The sequence below is a fragment of the Hippocampus comes genome, unplaced genomic scaffold, assembly GCF_001891065.2.
Source record: "Hippocampus comes isolate QL1 unplaced genomic scaffold, H_comes_QL1_v1.1 scaffold74, whole genome shotgun sequence".
NCBI lineage: Eukaryota > Metazoa > Chordata > Actinopteri > Syngnathiformes > Syngnathidae > Hippocampus > Hippocampus comes.
The window spans coordinates 1-18,196 of record NW_017804812.1 but is presented as its reverse complement, the minus strand read 5'-3'; the positions used below and the strand labels follow the sequence as shown (position 1 = coordinate 18,196).

Below are 18,196 nucleotides of genomic sequence, written 5' to 3'. Positions count from 1 at the left end.
TCGTCCGTCCACCCTTTGGGACCCTCAAAAAAAAATTTTTTTTTTTTTTTTTTTTTTTTTTTTGACGTCGCATGTTTATCAGCTGTACATTTAATTAGCAGTTTGCGCTAATCCTAATTGTTGTCTTAATTGAGCACCCTGCCACATAATTTACTGAATTGGGGTTTTGAAAGCACATGCTGATCGGCGGCCATCTTTGTTTGGCCTCTGGTTGGGAAGCAATCAGAGTTCGCATTTTCTCTGGTGGTCCCGTGGCGCAGGTTTGGTAAGCCAGTGAGGCCTCGATCAAACCGCCACCTGCGAGTGCCGTGTGTGTTTTGCGTGCGCGTGATGTCCGATGTCGTTTGTTTCCTCTCCTCGTCTGCCATTTTGGGAGTCGGCGTGGATGACGTCATTGATCCAGCTGCGGAAGCGGCTGACGCGTGTGTACAGTGCCGGCGAGGAGGGGTCCGCGCAGCCGTAGCGCCCGGCAACCACTCCTGCCAACACCCACCGACCGGCCTCGGCATGACACAGCAGGCCGCCTCCAGAGTTGCCGCTGCAACCTTCGCCGCTGCCATGGACCGGGCTGGTGTCCGGGGGGCTGCCGGCGCACACGGTGCCATGGCTAGAGAAGCTGTCGCCGTGGCGCTTCTTGCATTGCCACGATGACATGATCGGAACCCAAGACGCCAGCACAGAGTCTAGGACACAGAAACATCATCGATAAAAGCTTCCAAAGTTAGCTTTAGCACAAGCTGTCATATTTCGATATAAGCTTTTGAAATTAGTTAACTGAACCGGTGGGCCACATCTGGCCTGCCACAACTTTTTCTTTTTATCAGATGAAGAGGGGAACGTTGGCTTCCGACATGAGCTTCAACATCACCCACCTGATGTGCTCCGCCGCGTGGTCACCAGGACGACGCAGGCAGCCGGCATGCTGCTGTGGTCATCGTCAGGCAGGCAAGCGGCATTGACGTGGGGATCAAAGGTAAAGCAGTGACCCTTCTGCGCGCCGGGCAGTTTGAGCATGGCTAGGTCATGACCTCCACTCTGGCCTTTGAACTTCTTGTGGACGACCACACGCTCTGGGGTCAGAGTCCGCTCAGAAGCCCCGACCCGCACCACGTACCTGGATGGCTCTGTTCCAAACCTGATGGCGATGCGATTTATGTTATCAAAGCAGCAAGATGATGCTAGTGACTGGTATTTGGAGTTACCTGGCAAAACAGGTGGCGGATGTGAGGGCCCAGCAGGAGCCGATGAGAGTGGCGCTGCAGAGAGGGCCGCCATCTTGACTTTGGGACTGAAGCCACACCGACGCCTGCCAAGGCCACGATATCCTGCAACAAGTGGTTTGCATATGTGATCAAGATCTGCTCCTGTATATTATTTCCAATGTATTCAATTGTATTAATTTGACTTTGTTTCATTCACGATTTTTGTTTCATTTTTTTCCAAATGTATCTGAATCAGGTCATCGGACATGCAGTGACCCATGATATCCACCAGGTAGAGCTAAAACCAGCAAACTAGTGGAAGACCACCCACCTGAGCATGTTTCCTCCTCCCTCTCGGGCCTTGCTTTCACCGCTGTCCTGTTGAAGCTTCCTCACCCCACAGCTGGCCTCCAGTTGGCGTACTTGAACCATCGGGTAGGACGTCGAAGCAGCGGAGGTGTCACACTTGACCCCTGCCACTTGCCCGTGCCGGCAGCCCAGCATGTTCAGGCCCAGAGAGGGACATTCCCCCAGGAACTCCTCCTTGCCTGTGCACCTCACTTGGTCCAGGTGGACCGGTCCTTTGCCCTGCCCGAAGCCCCTCGCCACCAGAGCGCCGCCACTGGCGAAGAAGGAAGACCAACTTTAGCCTCCAATGTTAGCTTCAGAGTTGGCCTTGCAGATAAAACTTGGAAGACCAACTTTAGCTTGAAATGTTTGATTCTGAAGTTAGCCTCCACTCTTGGCTTCTGAAGTTAGCTTCTAAAAGCCATCGCATTGAGACTAACATTGTTAGCTTCCCAATTTAGATTCTTAAATTCGCATTCGATGTGAGCTTCAGAGTTCGCTTCACATGTTACCTCATGATAAAGCTTAGGAAGACCAACTTTAGCTGCAAATGTTTCATTCTGAAGTTAGCTTCTCATGTAACGTAGCCATTGCATTGAGACTAACATTGTTTGCTGCCTCCATTGTTAGCTTCCCAATTTAGATTCTTAAATTAGCATTCATTCTCAGCTTCAGAATTGGCTTCAAATGTGACATCAATCTTAGAATCCCACATTTAGCTTCCAGTGTTTCTTAAGTTGGTTTCTAATTTGACCGAACCATAGCACCAAGGAAGACTAATAATGCTAGCTTCCAAAGTTGCCTTCTCTGTTGCCACCATGTTGCTCGTCACCTGTGGCCCAGTTGCCTGCACACCACAGCGGCGTTGAGGTCGTTCCACCCCGAGTCACAGATTGTCCCCCAGTCACCGTGGAGATAGACCTCCACACGCCCCTCCTTCCTATCGGCCCCCCCAGCAAGACGCAACAGAGGACCTGAAAATATTCGGAAAAATATGATTAGCTTTGATTACAGTGGAGAAAGACGCCCGCAATCACAAGGTTTGTGTTTATTTTGTTCTTATTTTTCATAGTATGTGTCTTTTATTTATATATATTTGGAAATTCTGTGTAATCATGTGACATATCTAATGTTTTGATCCTTTTGTGGATCTAGAAAGTGACAAAAGTATCCATCAAAAGTGAGCATTGCATGGCACGGGTGCACCCAAGCCTCATCACCTGTGGATGGGGCGACAACGGGCACGTCGTTGGTCTCGTCTTCAGGCTTCCCTCTGCAACGCACGCCAACGTCCTCAGCGTGGGAGCAGTCGGTGCGACCCCAGATGCCGTGGCGGCAGTCCAGCAGAGACATCTCGGAGCCGTCGCAGTGGACGTCATCCAGCAGGATGAGACCGGCCCCCTCCCCAAACGTCCCGCCTGACACTACCTCAGCATAACCCCTTAGAGAAGAGAAAAAGAACGGTGAACTCCCGTCTATTTTTGGTTTGCGTTCACAAATTCACTTATTTGTCCTTTTTCTGTTGAACCTATCGTCGCATGTATTTTGTGCTCCTTCCATCATGCCCAAAGATGCCACAAAATGACGCCAAAGCCCTAGAAAAGTCACCGGTGCCAAAGAATGTTTAAAAAAAAAAAAAAAAAAAAAAACTCTTTACATGATGGGAAGGAGCCAAGTTTAGCCTCGGTTGTTTGTGGAAATTAGTTTTCCCGGCAAGTGCACTTAAACGCGGCGTTCTGGAAGCTAATTTGACCAAAGTAACTGCTTTTTACGAATTAGCTTCAGTCTTTTCATTTGTAATCTAATTGGTTTGCAGTTAAGTTGTTAGAAGAACCTGACACATCAGCGAAGACACTATTTGAACTACAGACGCACAGGCCTAATATATAGATAGGGAGGTGTGTGTGTGTCATACATGCATATGTCATCTATCTGTCACCCGTACCTATATCCCAGTTGTCCACACACCACCTGTGCGTGCTCTTGCATCCAGTGGTCGTCACACACCGTCCCCCAGTCGCCGTTGTGGAGCACCTCCACGCGGCCCTCCCAGGGATTGTCGCCCCCCACCAGACGAACCACTCCGTCTGAAAGCATCAAATATGGTATCTTTACAACACTCACGATGTTCATGACCATGTTTATGAATTTCATGTTAGGCCGTTTATCTTTCTTTTTTTTCCCAACATGCACCTTAAAACATCCTTGTTTTTACTTTTTTTAACGTCCTTGTTTTCCTACTCATCTATGGGCCATTACTCTGTGTATCGCCGAACCTGAGATCTGGTGTTTACATCGTCTGTGTTAATCAGCCACTCCATCACCGCGGCTGGGTTTTCGCTTAGTAATTATTTATTGATGTGGAGGATATAAATAGAAACTTTTAGGTGTGTGTGCGTGTGTGTGTGTGTGTGTGTGTGTGTGTGTGTGTGTGTGTGTGTACATGCACTTGTGCGTCATGCCTGTGTAAGGGCTGCAGGAGACTCCGGCGTCCTCCATGTGGTCGCAGTTGTGCTGCTCCCAGTGCCCGTGTGGACACTGATCCAGGAAGAGTTCGTTTCCCGTGCACTTGACAGCGTCCAGCAGGATGGGACCCGAACCCTGACCGAAGTGAGCCCATGCCCACGCCTTGGCCACACCGCTAAGACACATACACAATCAATACTCTCTCCATATATATAAAAAAATCATATTTCATGATTTGGCAGCACCCACCTGAAGCCCAGCTGCCGGCACACCACCTCCGCGTCTCTGTCGTCCCATTGGTCGTCGCATATGGAGCCCCACCTGCCGCCGTGGAAAACCTCCACACGTCCTTCAAAGTCTTCCTCACCTCCGACTAGTCGTAGCGGAGGTCCGCTGCCTGGTAAATGGCACGTTATACATATCACACACACACACACACACACACACACACACACACACGAGTTTTCTGTGACAATGACATACACACCATGCAATTTTTTTTTTTTTTTGTCTTGCTATCCTTTTTTAAATGACATTTGCATTGCTATGCAAAACAATTTACTCGTTTGATTTATTTTCCATTTCATACAGAGTGTGCGTTCATGTGTGAAATTCTCCAGTCTGACCTTCAGGAGGCGCACACAGGACGGCTGCCTCGTTTCCATGGTTACAGTCCCCGGTGATGAACGTCCTGCTTCCGCAGGCGCTCACGCTGTTCTCGTCACCACGGCAACCCAGACGCTCAAAGTGGAAGAGGCCGGAACCCGAGGCGAGCTGGGAGTGCCGCAACACCGTGCCGATGTCGCTGTCCAAACGAAAAACCCGATCAGGTGTTTCGGACGTACAGGGCGTGGAAGCGACGAGACCGGAGCGTCCTACCTTAAGCCCACCTGCCTGCAGATCACGCTGGCGTCCCGGTCGCTCCAGTGAGAATCGCATATCGCTCCCCATTGGCCATTCAAGTACACTTCAACCCGCCCGCTGTTGGACGACGAGTCGCCGACCAGCCTGACGGCACCTATTGGACGAGATATTTGAAGGTGCGTAAACGTCAAAGAAAATTACGCCCTTCAATTTAGTCTTTCAAAGTGACAGCTCTCGACGTAAAACGATTTCATCTAGCGCAGACTAAGATAGCTCTTTTTAAAAAGGAGACAATTTTGAGCCTTTGAAATCAACATCTTTTGGTCAAACAGCAGACATCCGAATTTTAAGTCCCAAATTTGATGTACGTCTTTTGAAAACCTCAAATAATTTCTAGTCATCAAAAGTAACAGATCCCGTTGTGAACCTCAAAGACAGTCCACAGTGCGTAAACAATTCTGACGAAAGTCCTTCGCAAACATCCAAAACCTACGAAAGAAACCGCTTCGAATACAAAATGTTTGATCGTTCAAAATTTTTTTTGCCATACCCTGGTGACAGTCACAGTAGGCCCATCCGATGGCGCCTGAATTTTGCCGGAAGAAGCACCAGGGGTTGGACTCGCGGTCCGGGTTCCGGCAGTAGCTGTGCTCGCCGAGGCCGCGCCCCGGGTACTGCACCACGTAGTCGGGGAACTCGGTCCACTTGAGGCACGGGGCGCCCGAATCCGTCTGGGACACGGTGCCGTTGTAGTAACCCAGCTCGGTGAAACCCTCGGAGCAAGATAGGGGGACTGAGGGGGAGGGGCCGGGACGACGAGATCAAAAGTGAGGATTCCGAGACCGTTTTTTGACATTTTGTGGCTTCTTCACAGAGTAGCTACCAAGCAAACCTCTTTGAAGTGTTTGCCATTTACCAATGAGTATAAATATTTGTTAGCTCAGGTCAAAAATTCTCATCGTCACCGCCGCGCTAGTCAAAACCTTTTGCCGGCCTTCTTCAAATGGTGAGCGTTCCATGCCTGAGCAACACCGCTATTGTTTTGTTTTTTGTTGTCATCCTTTCATGCGACGTTGCTTTTTCTTGCAGCGTTTTGTTTGATCTGAGGCCAAGTTGCAGCTAAATTGTGATTAATGGCGGACGCGCTTCACCAGCCAGAAGTAGTCTTAACGCATTCGCACAAACGCCAAGGTAGCAGGAAGGGGAGGCAAGAGAAATCGGAGCGAAACAAGCGAAAAAGAACCCAAGAGCAACGATCAGTAGACGGTACACAAACGGGAGACGACAAAGAATCGTTTTGGGGTTGCAAAGTTAACGAGGATTTTAGTGAACAGCTCTGCAAAAAATGTGCAGCTGATTGTTGTTGTTGCGCAGACACACAGTGCGCTTGTGATCTCAGCAGCAGCTCGTGTCGCGTATCGCTCTGCTATCGTCTTGTACGTCATCATTAATTCATGTCGGACCGCTCCATGAACAAAGTACATTTTGAGTGCAACTTTCACGTGGTAAAAAAATGGACTCCTCTTGTGTGTTTATTTACTCACATTTTTTTTTTATTACCAATAACAGGAAATTTTGAGCGATTAAATCCGAAAAATATTTAAAAAACGGCGAACAGACTTAACCTCCCCCATCCTGCAGAACACACGCGCGCACGCGTTTGCGCTCTCCATCATCGCCACGACAACAACCCTCTCCCCATCGCCATGGGAACACTCAGCCTCCCTGCTCGTATAATCCATTTCCCCGCCACAAAGCGCATTCGACACGCTCCGCATTTGCTGTATTAAGGGTTTGGGGGGGTACGTTTTATTTGGGGGGGAGGGTGTTTATCGACGGAGCCAAACCAAGAACCACAATGTGTAGTAACAGCTGCACTGGCGCCCGCCTGCAGGTGTACCTCACTCTGCGTGTGAAAGCCTTTACGATTTTCTCACCCAATATGCCCCCCCGCCCCCACTTCGACGTACGCCATGGCCCCCCTCCCTTTCACACCCCCTCTCCAAGGGAAGAAAGAAATTAAAAAACGGTGGAAGGCTTCCAGCTGGAGGCGAATACGAAAGAGGAGCTTCCTCCCGTCCAAACAATGCGAGAATAGGAAATGGCGGCGAGGTCAATTTGGGAGGGGGGTCGGTCAGACAGAATCATAGGATGCGTCCGGTCACCTACCTGAGTTCTGCACCTCGTTTAAGTACGTCTCGTCAGCCACCACCTAAACACACACGGCAATAAATTAGACCATTAAAAAAAAAAATTATTTGTACTTTGATTATCCTTGACTTTGTGAATGTTATTTTTTTAAGTGAATGATGATGATGATGTCCTTTTTAAAAATAACTCGATGCATTATCGCATCAATCTAAAAGCACTGGGTAAAAGTACATTTATTTGTCATTCCCGTACAATACGCACACACAGACGCTCGCTCGCTCGCATACCAGCACACCTCTAATAGCTTGCGAGCAGGAACATGTGAACCTTGCTGGTGAGAACACGGATGGCAATATCACCAATCATGTCGATCACACGCCTCCGTTACCAACCTAATGTGCTATGATGCGCTTGCACCTGCTCCCTCCGTACTCATGCGCGCACACCCGTGAACACAGATGCAGGCCCCCGATTCACAAGGTGCCAGAAGGGAGGCACACTGAATGTAAGATGAATAAAAAAAAAAAAATCAATAAAATAAGCGTATATATTCAAAATTAAGCTGAAATGATTTAAATGACCTTAATTTTTTTATTCAATTTTTCAACTCCGATAACAATTAAAAATTAAATCAAGGCATTCGCCCCCCCCTCCAAAAAAAATTATATAAAAATACATATAAGTACCAATTTCATATGACAATATAGTAAATAATAAAATAAAGAATCATGACGTTTTAAAAAAAATCTAAATCAATGTTAAAAAGTTGAAATGTGGGACTACTGATGAGTCAAAGCATGTTGGCAGATGTTCCCAAAGTTGAACTAATGTGTTTTGCTTCTTTGGAGGAACATCTTGTGTGCGTTGCTGTGCTGCTGTTGTCTTCATTAGCAACAATGTGGGAATCTGCTCGTCTTCTATTTGGTGAGTATCATTAATTTCCCGCACCCTGTTTTGCGCTAATGAGTCCACACACACACACACGCACACGCACACACTTGTACAACACGAGCAGCAAAGCGAAAATGAACATTATCTCCCGATTAATTGATTCCTTGATCGTTTTTTGATGTCCTCTCAAGCAAAGTCAAACATATTGGAGCCCTGTGGTGTCAATCTGGGTCTGACTTGTCATTCGCAAGCTCTCGTAATATCACAAGACTGGGGTCGACTGGGGGGAGGAAGAAGGAAGTGAAGGGTCTCCAAAAGAGAGCCCTCACAAGAGTAAATGTCGCTCTAATTGGACTCTGTCGAGAATGTGTGATGGTGAGAAAATACTGTCGTGTCCAAACATTTTTTGCCTGCAAATTCTGCCACATCCTGAATTTTCTGAAAAAAAACAGGCACAAGGGATCCTTGTGCCTGTTTTTTTGTCAATTTGGCAGGCTGCTCTGTGCCATGCTGGACGTTCCGTAAAGATGCGCAATTTCGTGGCTGAAAGTCGACAAGCACGCCTGCTGGTACCACGTCTTTCGCCGCAGGTAGTGTCACATGGATGACAACGGGAAAAAAAATCCTCTGAATCGTTACTAGCTCATTTAATGGGGGCACCTTTTTGTTGTCTGTAGCCATAGCGGTGAGATGCAGTGATGATGTTCCCGTCACGCACCATTTTCCTCACAGAGATGTCTGCATGTGGAATGTGAGTACGCCACATTTAAAGGGAATGAAAGGAGACTCTTTGATTGGCAACGAATGATGTTGGCTGTGTTCACACCCACAGCGGCGCAAACTGTCCTTTTTTTTTTTTTTTAAAACAAGCGCTTTTGAATCGGAATCTATTTTCTTGCCATTTTTAGTGAAAGGTACATTCACATCTGAGTTTTTATACGAGCCAACTGTGCATCATAAAACATAAATGGTGATAATAATAATAAAATATAAGTAAAATAAGAAAAAATGAAATAAGCTATGCTTGTACAAAATTAAAGTCTGCAGATATACGCTGCACACCACTCTCGATTTACGACAATCTCAAAAGTAGAGCCCTGTGTATTAATTTCGAGAAACTAGACAACATGCATTAGCAATGAGAAGAACAAAACATGCATTAAGACAGAATAAACCGACAGTATAGACAGTAGCTTTGCATTGGGAAATGGAAGAAAACAGATGCTGTGCTTTCGGTAATAAAAGAAAATAACGGATCTACAAAGACGGAAGAAAATACAAAAGCGTTCATCAAAATATGGACAAAAATAATGGTGCTTAGAAACGCGGCTAAACTGTGTGGTCACCAATAGGCCAAAAACAATGTGTGCATGGAAATATGGCGATAAATGGACAAAAAATCCACTCTTTGCATACAAACAAGCGGCGAAAATTATGGAAATACAAAGAAAGTACAGTAATACACTATATCAATAGATGAGCTAATTTTCCTCTTTTCCTCATACCCTCAATTGATTTGACACAGAACAAGCATCATCATCATCATCATAATGCTCCTCATCCTCAATTGACATGTCTACTTTATGTCCACATGTGAACGTCAATGTGACGAGAGGACGATCGTACCTGCGCGCCCAACGGCAAGGGCAGCCCCAGGCAGGCGGCCCCGATCAGGCACAAGAACCGACGGCCGCTTGGAGACATCTTTTCCCGCCTTGCGTGGCCGCGTCCGTGGCAGGCAGACACCAACGCGCCGAGTGACGTGAGAGGATGAGGCGGATGCTGGTGGTTGGTGGGGCTGCTTTGGGAGAGGTCTCAACCGACCAGAGGGTGCGGCACTGGATGGGAATGGAAGATTGCACGCACACACACACACACACACACACACACACTCACACACACAATCTGGATAGGAATTGTGTTGAGCTCTGCAGAAAGCACCCTCTACCCCCCTACGTCTCTCGCGCTCTCTCTCTCTCTCTCGCTCGCTCGCTCTCTCCCCCCTCTTGTGTGTGTGTGTGTATTGGCAGGACTATAGTCTAAAAAATATGATTTATTAACCTGACTATATTTGCATTCATTAGGCCAAAGTGGGTGAGTTGAAGAGGGGTGAGCTTCGGTGCCTTTCGGAATGGGTTGTTACTTAATGGGCACTCGTTCATGAATCGTATATAGTGAATCAGCCAAACAAAATATATATATATATATTACAAAATTAAAAATACAAATGTCGTGAAGATCAAGAAATAAAAATCTTGACATCTTTGATGAATTGTGGTTCAATCAAATCATTTTGTGATTTTATTTCATTACATTTTTAACTTTGAGTTTTGTTTTTAAATTTTATAGATATTTGGAAGAATCCTATTTATTTTGCGCGACTGCCATCACGAAAGGAGTAAGTGGACGCCTTGTTTTCCTTCAGCGAATGGTGTTTGTGTTTTTGTCTTTTTAGGTGAAGTCTGTGCCATCAAACTATTAACCTCCTCCTGTTCCTCCCTCAGGTGGTCCGTAGGTCAAAAACCCGTTGAAGTCATCCATATTCAAAAGTGACATCTTTGTTCTTTCATTTTCTTATCTCTCTTCCTGCATGCTGCGATGCCTTCGAGCTGTGAGCTTAAATCTACTCATCCGTTTCACACACTTTGCTTGTACCCACCCGCTCCAGGCTGGGAGATTAGCATTTTTTTTTTATTTCCTTTTTAAGTTTCGTGGGGGTTTTTTTTCCCCCCTGCCAATGCAACCAAGGGCTGTCCCTCTATCTTTTAACCCAATTTGTTTGTCATCGTTCCTTGCTTTGATTATCTCGGCTGGGTGCTTTTTGAGCCATTTCTAATATTTTTACAATTTCCTGTGGCTTAAAAACAAATCTGCTCAAATGCTAACATGCTAACAGTTGACATGCTAACATAGCAAGATAGACATTACTGTAAAGAAAGTGCTGAGGGAGCTATATTTACGTGTGTGTGTGTGTGTGTGTGTGTGTGTGTGTCTTTCTGTCTTGATCTTTCTTTTGTCAGACCCCCAAAAAGAAGCTGGTTGTCATGGCAACACACCAGCCTCCTCTCACAATGGAACTGTACTGTATAACGACAAAAAAAAGTAATGTATTATAAATTTGATTACTATTCACACACACACGCTAATGTTTTTGTGCTAAAGTTGTCGCCAGGAGCCTTTTTATCGCCAATCCCGTTACACGCTCCTCGTCCCTGATGCTTATTGCCACGGCAACTGGCAAGGCAGCATATTTGGCCATAACTGTTAAGTGTCAGGAAGAGGAATTGTGTGTATTGCTGGGGGAAATTACACATTGTGACACACACACTAGACCCCCACTGTGCTCTGTGATGTTTCAATTTCCTTCCCTGGCGTTTATCTGACTTCCTCTCCCTTGAAGAGACTTCAGATACCAGTCTCTCTCTAACACACACAAACACGCCCTTACACACACGTATCAAATAAAGAGGTCTTGTCGGTGACTTTGTCGATTTGCCTTTAACCATGAGTGAAAACAAGAAGCCGTTTGCAGATCAGAAATGTGCCCCTCTTCATTCTCCTCTCCGCCGTCCCCTCTCATGTTTCTCAAAGTACAGATGGAGGAGGACAGAAGACACCTGGAAGATGGACAAATGGGAGCTGGCGTACCACAACTGTGAGTAATTTGAATCCGTTAAATGCCATGTTATTTATTATTAGCACATGTTCCAGTCAAAGCACGATTGAGGTTTGGACATGGTTAACTTGTGTTTTAAAGGCACAAGGTCACTGGTGGTGTGGTGGTCCATTGGCGTGACTTTGGCGCAGGCAGCGTTGCTTCAGTTGCCACTCAGTGGCAGGGTGAGTGCGAATGATTGTCGCTCTCTATTTGTGCCCTGTGATTGAATGGCGGCCAATCTGGGGTGTCACCTGCCTTTCGCCTGAACTCAGATGGGGTAGACTCCAGCTACCCCAATGGAAATGTAGCTTTGTATTACTTTTATTTCTAAAATATATCATTTATTTCTGATAGTTTTTTAATTAAGTAAATGTCATTTTTACTCATATCACCTTACTACCACTTTTGCGTCTTTTTATTTCATTTTAGTGCAGTCATCTGCATTTTGAAGCTAATTTTTCCCCTCGATTGGAAATAATGGATTTTTTTTTTTGCTGCAGCAGCGCCCTCTTGTGGACAAACTCACTGTGCACAGTTAATGATGCACCTACACAGCCGCAGGTGCAGGCGAGCTAACGGGACAGTTTCTATATAGGCACAGCAGGACCGGAAGCTCCCTTCAAACCTTCGACGTAAAATGTAGGGCTGAAATAACCAATGAACAACGCCAATAAAAACCTGGGTAATAACAATACTGTTGTAAACACTCGTTCAGGGCTTCAATTGCGCTTCGAAACGTAATCGAAATGATTTACCACGCCTGTTTGAGCGGCCTCTATTATCAAAAGATTTTAGTTCGAAGTCGCTTAACAACATGTCAACACTTGACACATCAGACTTTCTAATTAGCGTTATCCGGCGATGCTGGTGCACCGGTACACCGGCTGCAGCTAGCAGGAGCACCGACTTCTGTCACCAGTAAAATAAATGCATCAATAAAATCACCCCTAGAAGCCCGCGTTCGTCATGCCAATTCGGACGAGGATTTGACACTGAACGAGCGTGAGTATTTCTGCAAATTGTAGCCAGCCGCCGAGATGCTGACTGACATGAGCGTGGAAGAGGAGTTCGAACTGAAGGAGGAAGAGCCTTGGTACGACAAGCAAGACCTCGAACAAGGTAAATCTTCCCAACCTCTGTTTGCCTTGCTTTCGTTTGATTTCAGGGTGTGTTTTTATTGATTGTGCTCCTTCTTGATTTGACTCATTGGAGGAAAGCTTAGTAGTACTGCCAATGGGGCCAATTAGATCCTGCACATTAACACAAGTGGGTCAGTGAATCACAACTCACACAGTTTGGACACTCACTTTTGTGGCTTTGTGTTTATGCAGACTGTGTCTGTGTTCATGTCGAAATAGTAACGATGTCCACGCTGTCTTGTATGTGTCCGAACACAGATGTTTGGGCACACCATTAGACAGTGTCCAAACCAAGCATAAAACACAAATCGATCAGTGTCGTTTTCCACACCGGTTCTTTCCTGTGCAGACCTTCAGCTGGCCGCCGAGCTGGGCAAGTCACTGCTGGAGAGGAACCGTGAGCTGGAACAGAGCCTGCAGCAGATGTGCTCCACCAATCAAGAGCAAGTGCAGGAGATTGAGGTAAGACCCCCGGGACCCAGACAACCGGGTTGCCGAGGTTACGCTCATCAGCCATCAGACACGCCCAAGGTCTTTGGAATGTCTCTACTTCCCCCCAAAAAAATCTATCTTTTCAACAAAACAAAAAAAAAAAAAAACGGTGATTAAAATTGAAAATGTTTGCAGACAAGCGTGTCACTTTATGAAACGCCTTTTTAAAGACATGGGGAATAATTCTGTTGATTCCAATTTTTATTTGTGCTCCTGTTTTGTTTGTTGTATTTGTGCGTTTGTGTTTTAAGAGAAGCCATAAAACCTTGAAAATGATCCTTTAGGAAGTCCTTAATTTTAGCCCAGTTCAACTCTATTGGCTTGTTCACATTTACTGTCATGTGTGACGTGGAAGACCGTTGCGTCATCCTCGCTGAAAACAAAAACGAGCAGAGGACCCCCCCCATGCATGAGAGCGGAAGTGAATCTTTAGTGGACTGTTTGAACTCGTGGGGGAATTACTTTAATGTCCCCTAAGTCGGCTTTGTCTGACTGGCGAGCCCTTCCCGACGCTGACGTGTCGAATTAATCCCACAAGTCCTAAACGGAGACGTCATGGCACGCACACGCACCCTTGGCGCTTCTTGAGATTGTGTGTCAGAGTGAAGGCAATGTTCATTGACAACGGGTTCAAATTGCTGTTCTGATAAGATAAAAGTTCAGCCATCGTTGGCTCAATTTGTCAATAATGCACGGAGCACGTTCTGAGCAGAAATATTTTCATGTACCTCATGACTTGTCCTTCCAGAAGCTTTTGCTGATGTCGGACCAGCGCCGTTGTTACCTGGCAGGGAAATGCGCTCGCGAGGGAAATAAAAGAATAATGGTGAATGGGGTTGGAAATGACATTATTTGAAGGCCACCTCAAGGCAAAAATAAATCAAAAATATGTCCGCACTTTAGCTGTTGTATTTACAGTAATTGTTCAATTACAAAAAACAGGAAAGGCACTGTTTTTTGTAATTGTTTTTAAATGTACAATGTCTTGGTGTATTTGATTTTTATTTTTATTTTTTTGTGGTCCAGTACCTGGGCAAGCAGGTGGAGCTCCTGCGGCAGGTGAACGACCAGCACGCCAAAGTGTACGAGCAGCTGGACGTGGCGTCTCGCGAGCTGGAGCAGAGCAACCGCACGCTGACTCAGGACAACCGCACTGCCCAGCACAAGATCCGCGGGTTGGTCTCCGCTCGCCAAAATCGCATTTAGGATTTCAGCCCGACGCCAAAGGTGCTCCCAAGTGTCATTTGTCCGCGCAGGCTGAAGGAAACGGTGGAGGAGCTGCAGACGCGCGTGGACGAGTTGCAGCGGGAGACGGACGACGTGAAGCTGGGACCCTCGCAGGTCGCCCGGCGGAGGTGGCGCGGCGGCCAGAGTCTGGAGCAACTGCCAAAACTCAGGTTTAAGCCATAATGGCTTCTCGGCTGACCCGTCGGAAGCGTCCCAGCAGAGCGCGCCGCTCCCTCTGCACTGTTGGGGCGTCTCGCGAATTAGCTGCGAGCGCCGACGCGGACTAAAAGCAGAATTTGGGAATTTGTAAAACATGCAGGATGTGACTTTTGAATAATACTGGCAAAAATGAAGCGGTGTGAAAGGCTTTGCGGCCCGTATTGTAAATCGAACGTCTTATCGCCTCCTGCGCCCGAGATAAAACTTAAATATGATGACTAGTATGCCGTATAATAAGGTGGAGGGATGAGAAAATTGTGTTCTCTCAAGAGTGCAAAGTGCACGTTGCATCATGCCCCGCACTGGACTTTTACTTCAGCTTTCAAACCAAAACATTTGTGGTTTCACGACTTTCTATGATTCCTGAATGTGATTCTACGAGGTTTGAGACTTTGAACCCAATGTTACTCGGTACCCCAGCCCAAAAATGACAACCGAGATTTTTCAAATATGTATTGAAGGGTGACTTCTGCTCATATTTAGTCGAGTGAAACCTCTGCCGTGGTCTTTTGTGTTTCTTGACAATATTTGATTGAAATAATGCAACAATGTGTGTCTTCGCGGAGGAAAGGACGACGCTCTCCTCCACCAATTGGTGACCCCTCCCACGTGATTTCGGACCGAGGTTTCGGTCAACAGACAGAACATCGGGCGCCCGACAGATTGACAAGAGAAGGGGACAATGATCCTCTCAATTGATCTTCTGTCTGTTGGCTGAGATCGAGGTAAGAATTAAATCTCGGATTGACATTCGAAAGAGAGAACTCGTGGCTGGATGAACAGTGAAATGCGCAATTCTAATTAGATTTTAGGAGAGGTTGTTTCGTTCTGTCAAAGAATCCGAGAAACTAAAATTCCTCGAATAAAATGATTTAAAGGATATGTTTGGAGTTAAAGGATTGGGTGTTTTTGCGTGAAGAAAAAAAAAAAGAATCGAACCTATTTGGAATGAAGATTCGAGTACCCTGGTCTACGATCGGGACTGGATACTTCTCTAAAAGAGGATCGAGTGCTTTTGCTAAATTAACGTTCGAGTACTTTTGTTGGAATTGTATCGAGTACTTTTTGCTCTTTTTAACTGAACTTAACAATCAAATAAATCGTTTCAAAGCTGAGCAATTAAATGAACAAAGCAGCGGGCTTAGATTATTTTTTTAATATTCTTCCCAGTACCGGTATGATTTTTCTATTTATTTTTTTTTCATCAAATTTGCAAAAAAAGTTAAAAATGTTCTTGACAATGTTTTGGTAGCTTACTGCTGAATGTTGTCGGTGACTTTCAGGGTGTCCCACGAGAGAACGAAAATATTTTTGAAAAAGTGGAATCAGAATTCACAAATGGATTCTTTTTTTTTAAACATGTAATTTTGGTTTACATTTTGTCATTTTATCATGACTTAAATTTTTATTTTGACGCTCTCCCATGAGTCAGTAATTTGCGAGTGCCGCTACTTTATATTGCACATCCCTCCAATCACGTCTTGAGGCGGGCGTTTTAATTTCTCCACGCCGATTTTGTAGGCGCCGTGACGACGATCCGGAAGAAGCCCGTCTCGGCATAGACTGGCGCGACGGCGTGCGGCGGTGGCACGAGGAGCAGCAGGCGTCGCTGCGCCGCTCGCTACGCAGCCTCCAGGCCCAGTACGCGGGAGAACGCGCTCGGCGGGAGGAGGCCGAGCGGGAGGCGGGGCTGCTGAGCAGGCAGAACGAGGCGCTCGAGCAGCAGCTGGCCGGCATGGAGGCGTGCAGGGTACGACCGGGTCGCATTCACATGTCTGTGGACGCGTCCTCACTTGTTTTGTGTTTGCGTGCGCGCAGTTGCGAGTGTCCGAGTTGGAGCGAGAGGCCGAGGAACTTCGTCACCTCTGGAAGTCAAAATCCTTCTCCCGGCTGAATGTGGCTTACGCCCTCCCCGAGGAAGAGGCGGAAGTGGAGTGCGACGGCGAAGCCGAGCCCGGCGGGGCGTCCCCCCGCGGTCGGCGGCCCCTCAAGCGCTGGGCGAGCGAGCGTCTCCTTCAAGCCAAGCCCGGCGCCGAGCACGAGTGCCGGTGCGCTCAACGAGCCGCGGAGGAGGAGCGTGGCGGCATCTCGCTGCTCAACGAGGTGGACGCCCAGTACAGCGCCTTGCAGGTCAAGTATGAGCAGCTCCTAAGGCACTTTGGATTACAGCAACGCCACCAAGAGGAGCCGAGGCACAAGGCCGTCCAGACCGCCGAGCGCACCGCCGGCTTCCGGCAGCCCGAGTACAAGGAACTGTTCCGAGAAATTTTTGCTCGCATCCAGAAAACCAAAGAGGACCTGGAGAACAGGGCCGGGCCACCCTGCACCTGATGCCAGGCGCTGAGCCAGATGTCGGGGAGATAAAAAGCAGGTGGAAGACGAGCTTTGAACGGAAACCCGAATTTCTTTCTCACTATTTCTTTTGGGCCAGGCCATGCGGCCTGAACATCAGTGACCATTTGATTGCCACTATTGTCTGGTTTTTGCAACGTTGCAGTGAGCGCCGTGTCTTGGCAGGACTCTGCAGGAGGACGTCCGTGATTGCTTTCCTCTGGGATCCTTTTCATGTCAACAACGTGTCACCTGAAAATGATGGCGGCTTCCTCGGAGGTGAATTTGTTGCTTTTTTTAAAAAAATTCAGGTAAAGGAAGCCACTGCTTGATTTGACTCGCTGCCCTCTGTTTGCGCCGACTTTGAGTGGAAGCGGCGCATGTCAAACGGGATGACGACAGAAGCAGCAAAGAAGACTAAATTGATTAATCACCCAGCCCTAACTTGTACTTTTTTTGTTTGTGGAGAAAACTGTCGGTACCCCAATGTTTGTGAATAAAGGGGGGTGACAATTTAAAAAAAAGAAATAATCATGAAAAGTAGGAAGACATTGAATTTAAATGATGCTCAAACATTGCTTTCGATTTGTGGTTCAATGGCTGTATTGATTTATTTTTGAATAAACCCATGAAACAGGCTTGGACGAAACTGATGGCACCATCGGAAGAGACTTTTTCTCTCCCTCCAGGAAGCAAGCAGAGGAAGGAGGTTGGCTTGGATATGATGCACGCGGTAACTCATCAAAGTGCGCCGCACAGGTGTGGCAAGATTGCGACCGCCCGCGTGGCCTCTTTTTCTCAGCACATGAGCAAGGAAGTGAAGTTTATTGCCCTTTCTCAATGAGATTTTGCATGTTGCCCATTCTTTCACTTGCTTTTTATTTCTGGGCTTTTGAAGGACTTTTGAGGGCTAATTTGGCCATTTCTTAAGGCCTTTTTCTTCATTCAGCAGGGGGTTCACGGTGGATTGAATGAACAGAAAGCCACATATCACTGAGCTGGCGCTCAAATCATTGCTGCCAAAGGAAGGGCACATCTTTATTCAGTGATATACACAAATGAAATGAATACCACAGGTTAATTTTGAAACCGAACCGAAAAACACGACAATGTATAGAAAGGCGATTTTAGCCGAAAAAAGCGACCATGTCTTGTCAGGCCAAAAACGCCCGAAAAAACTACCATGTAAGGCGTTTTTAACCGAAAAA

General features: G+C 46.7%; 2 protein-coding genes across 10 annotated transcripts; one reads left to right on the top strand and one right to left on the bottom strand.

Annotated features, from left to right (window-relative positions):
• Positions 1 to 53: 53 nt before the first annotated feature.
• Positions 54 to 9,652, bottom strand: LOC109513052 (neurotrypsin-like). The gene is made up of 14 exons (XM_019865258.1): positions 9,549 to 9,652; positions 7,050 to 7,092; positions 5,431 to 5,673; positions 4,896 to 5,034; positions 4,643 to 4,821; positions 4,266 to 4,413; positions 4,013 to 4,191; positions 3,496 to 3,637; positions 2,771 to 2,991; positions 2,383 to 2,524; positions 1,534 to 1,824; positions 1,203 to 1,325; positions 873 to 1,135; positions 54 to 683 (listed from the first exon to the last, which is right to left on the bottom strand). The coding sequence occupies exons 1-14, from the start codon at positions 9,624 to 9,626 to the stop codon at positions 286 to 288; spliced, it is 2,589 nt and encodes an 862-aa protein (XP_019720817.1). The 5' UTR covers positions 9,627 to 9,652; the 3' UTR covers positions 54 to 285.
• A 20-nt stretch (positions 9,653 to 9,672) lies between these two features.
• LOC109513060 (cerebellar degeneration-related protein 2-like) lies at positions 9,673 to 18,024 on the top strand. Of its 9 annotated transcripts, none has more exons than XM_019865286.1 (8): positions 9,673 to 9,752; positions 11,519 to 11,577; positions 11,680 to 11,762; positions 13,069 to 13,181; positions 14,238 to 14,386; positions 14,468 to 14,608; positions 16,179 to 16,407; positions 16,476 to 17,502. In XM_019865286.1, the coding sequence occupies exons 1-8, from the start codon at positions 9,693 to 9,695 to the stop codon at positions 16,986 to 16,988; spliced, it is 1,347 nt and encodes a 448-aa protein (XP_019720845.1). In that variant the 5' UTR covers positions 9,673 to 9,692; the 3' UTR covers positions 16,989 to 17,502. The 9 variants fall into 9 exon arrangements, 8 of the variants coding, with proteins under 8 accessions (XP_019720845.1, XP_019720853.1, XP_019720867.1 ...); XM_019865294.1 differs by lacking the exon at positions 9,673 to 9,752 and adding an exon at positions 10,308 to 10,533; XR_002167654.1 differs by lacking the exon at positions 9,673 to 9,752 and adding an exon at positions 17,678 to 18,024 and having other exon boundaries at positions 10,309 to 11,581; positions 16,476 to 17,267.
• Positions 18,025 to 18,196: the final 172 nt, after the last annotated feature.

Bases quoted from the DNA above. Each gene is read 5' to 3' on its own strand.
- LOC109513052 (XM_019865258.1), bottom strand. From the start codon at position 9,626: ATGTCTCCAAGCGGCCGTCGGTTCTTGTGCCTGATCGGGGCCGCCTGC. The intron at 2,992-3,495 runs GTACGGGTGACA...CTCTTCTCTAAG, and splicing joins TGTGGACAACTGGGATATAG to GGGTTATGCTGAGGTAGTGT. The intron at 684-872 runs GTGGGTGATGTT...TCTGTGTCCTAG, and splicing joins CACGCGGCGGAGCACATCAG to ACTCTGTGCTGGCGTCTTGG.
- LOC109513060 (XM_019865276.1), top strand. From the start codon at position 11,427: ATGAGTGAAAACAAGAAGCCGTTTGCAGATCAGAAATGTGCCCCTCTT. The intron at 11,763-13,068 runs GTGAGTGCGAAT...TTTCCTGTGCAG, and splicing joins AGTTGCCACTCAGTGGCAGG to ACCTTCAGCTGGCCGCCGAG. The intron at 16,408-16,475 runs GTACGACCGGGT...GCGTGCGCGCAG, and splicing joins CCGGCATGGAGGCGTGCAGG to TTGCGAGTGTCCGAGTTGGA.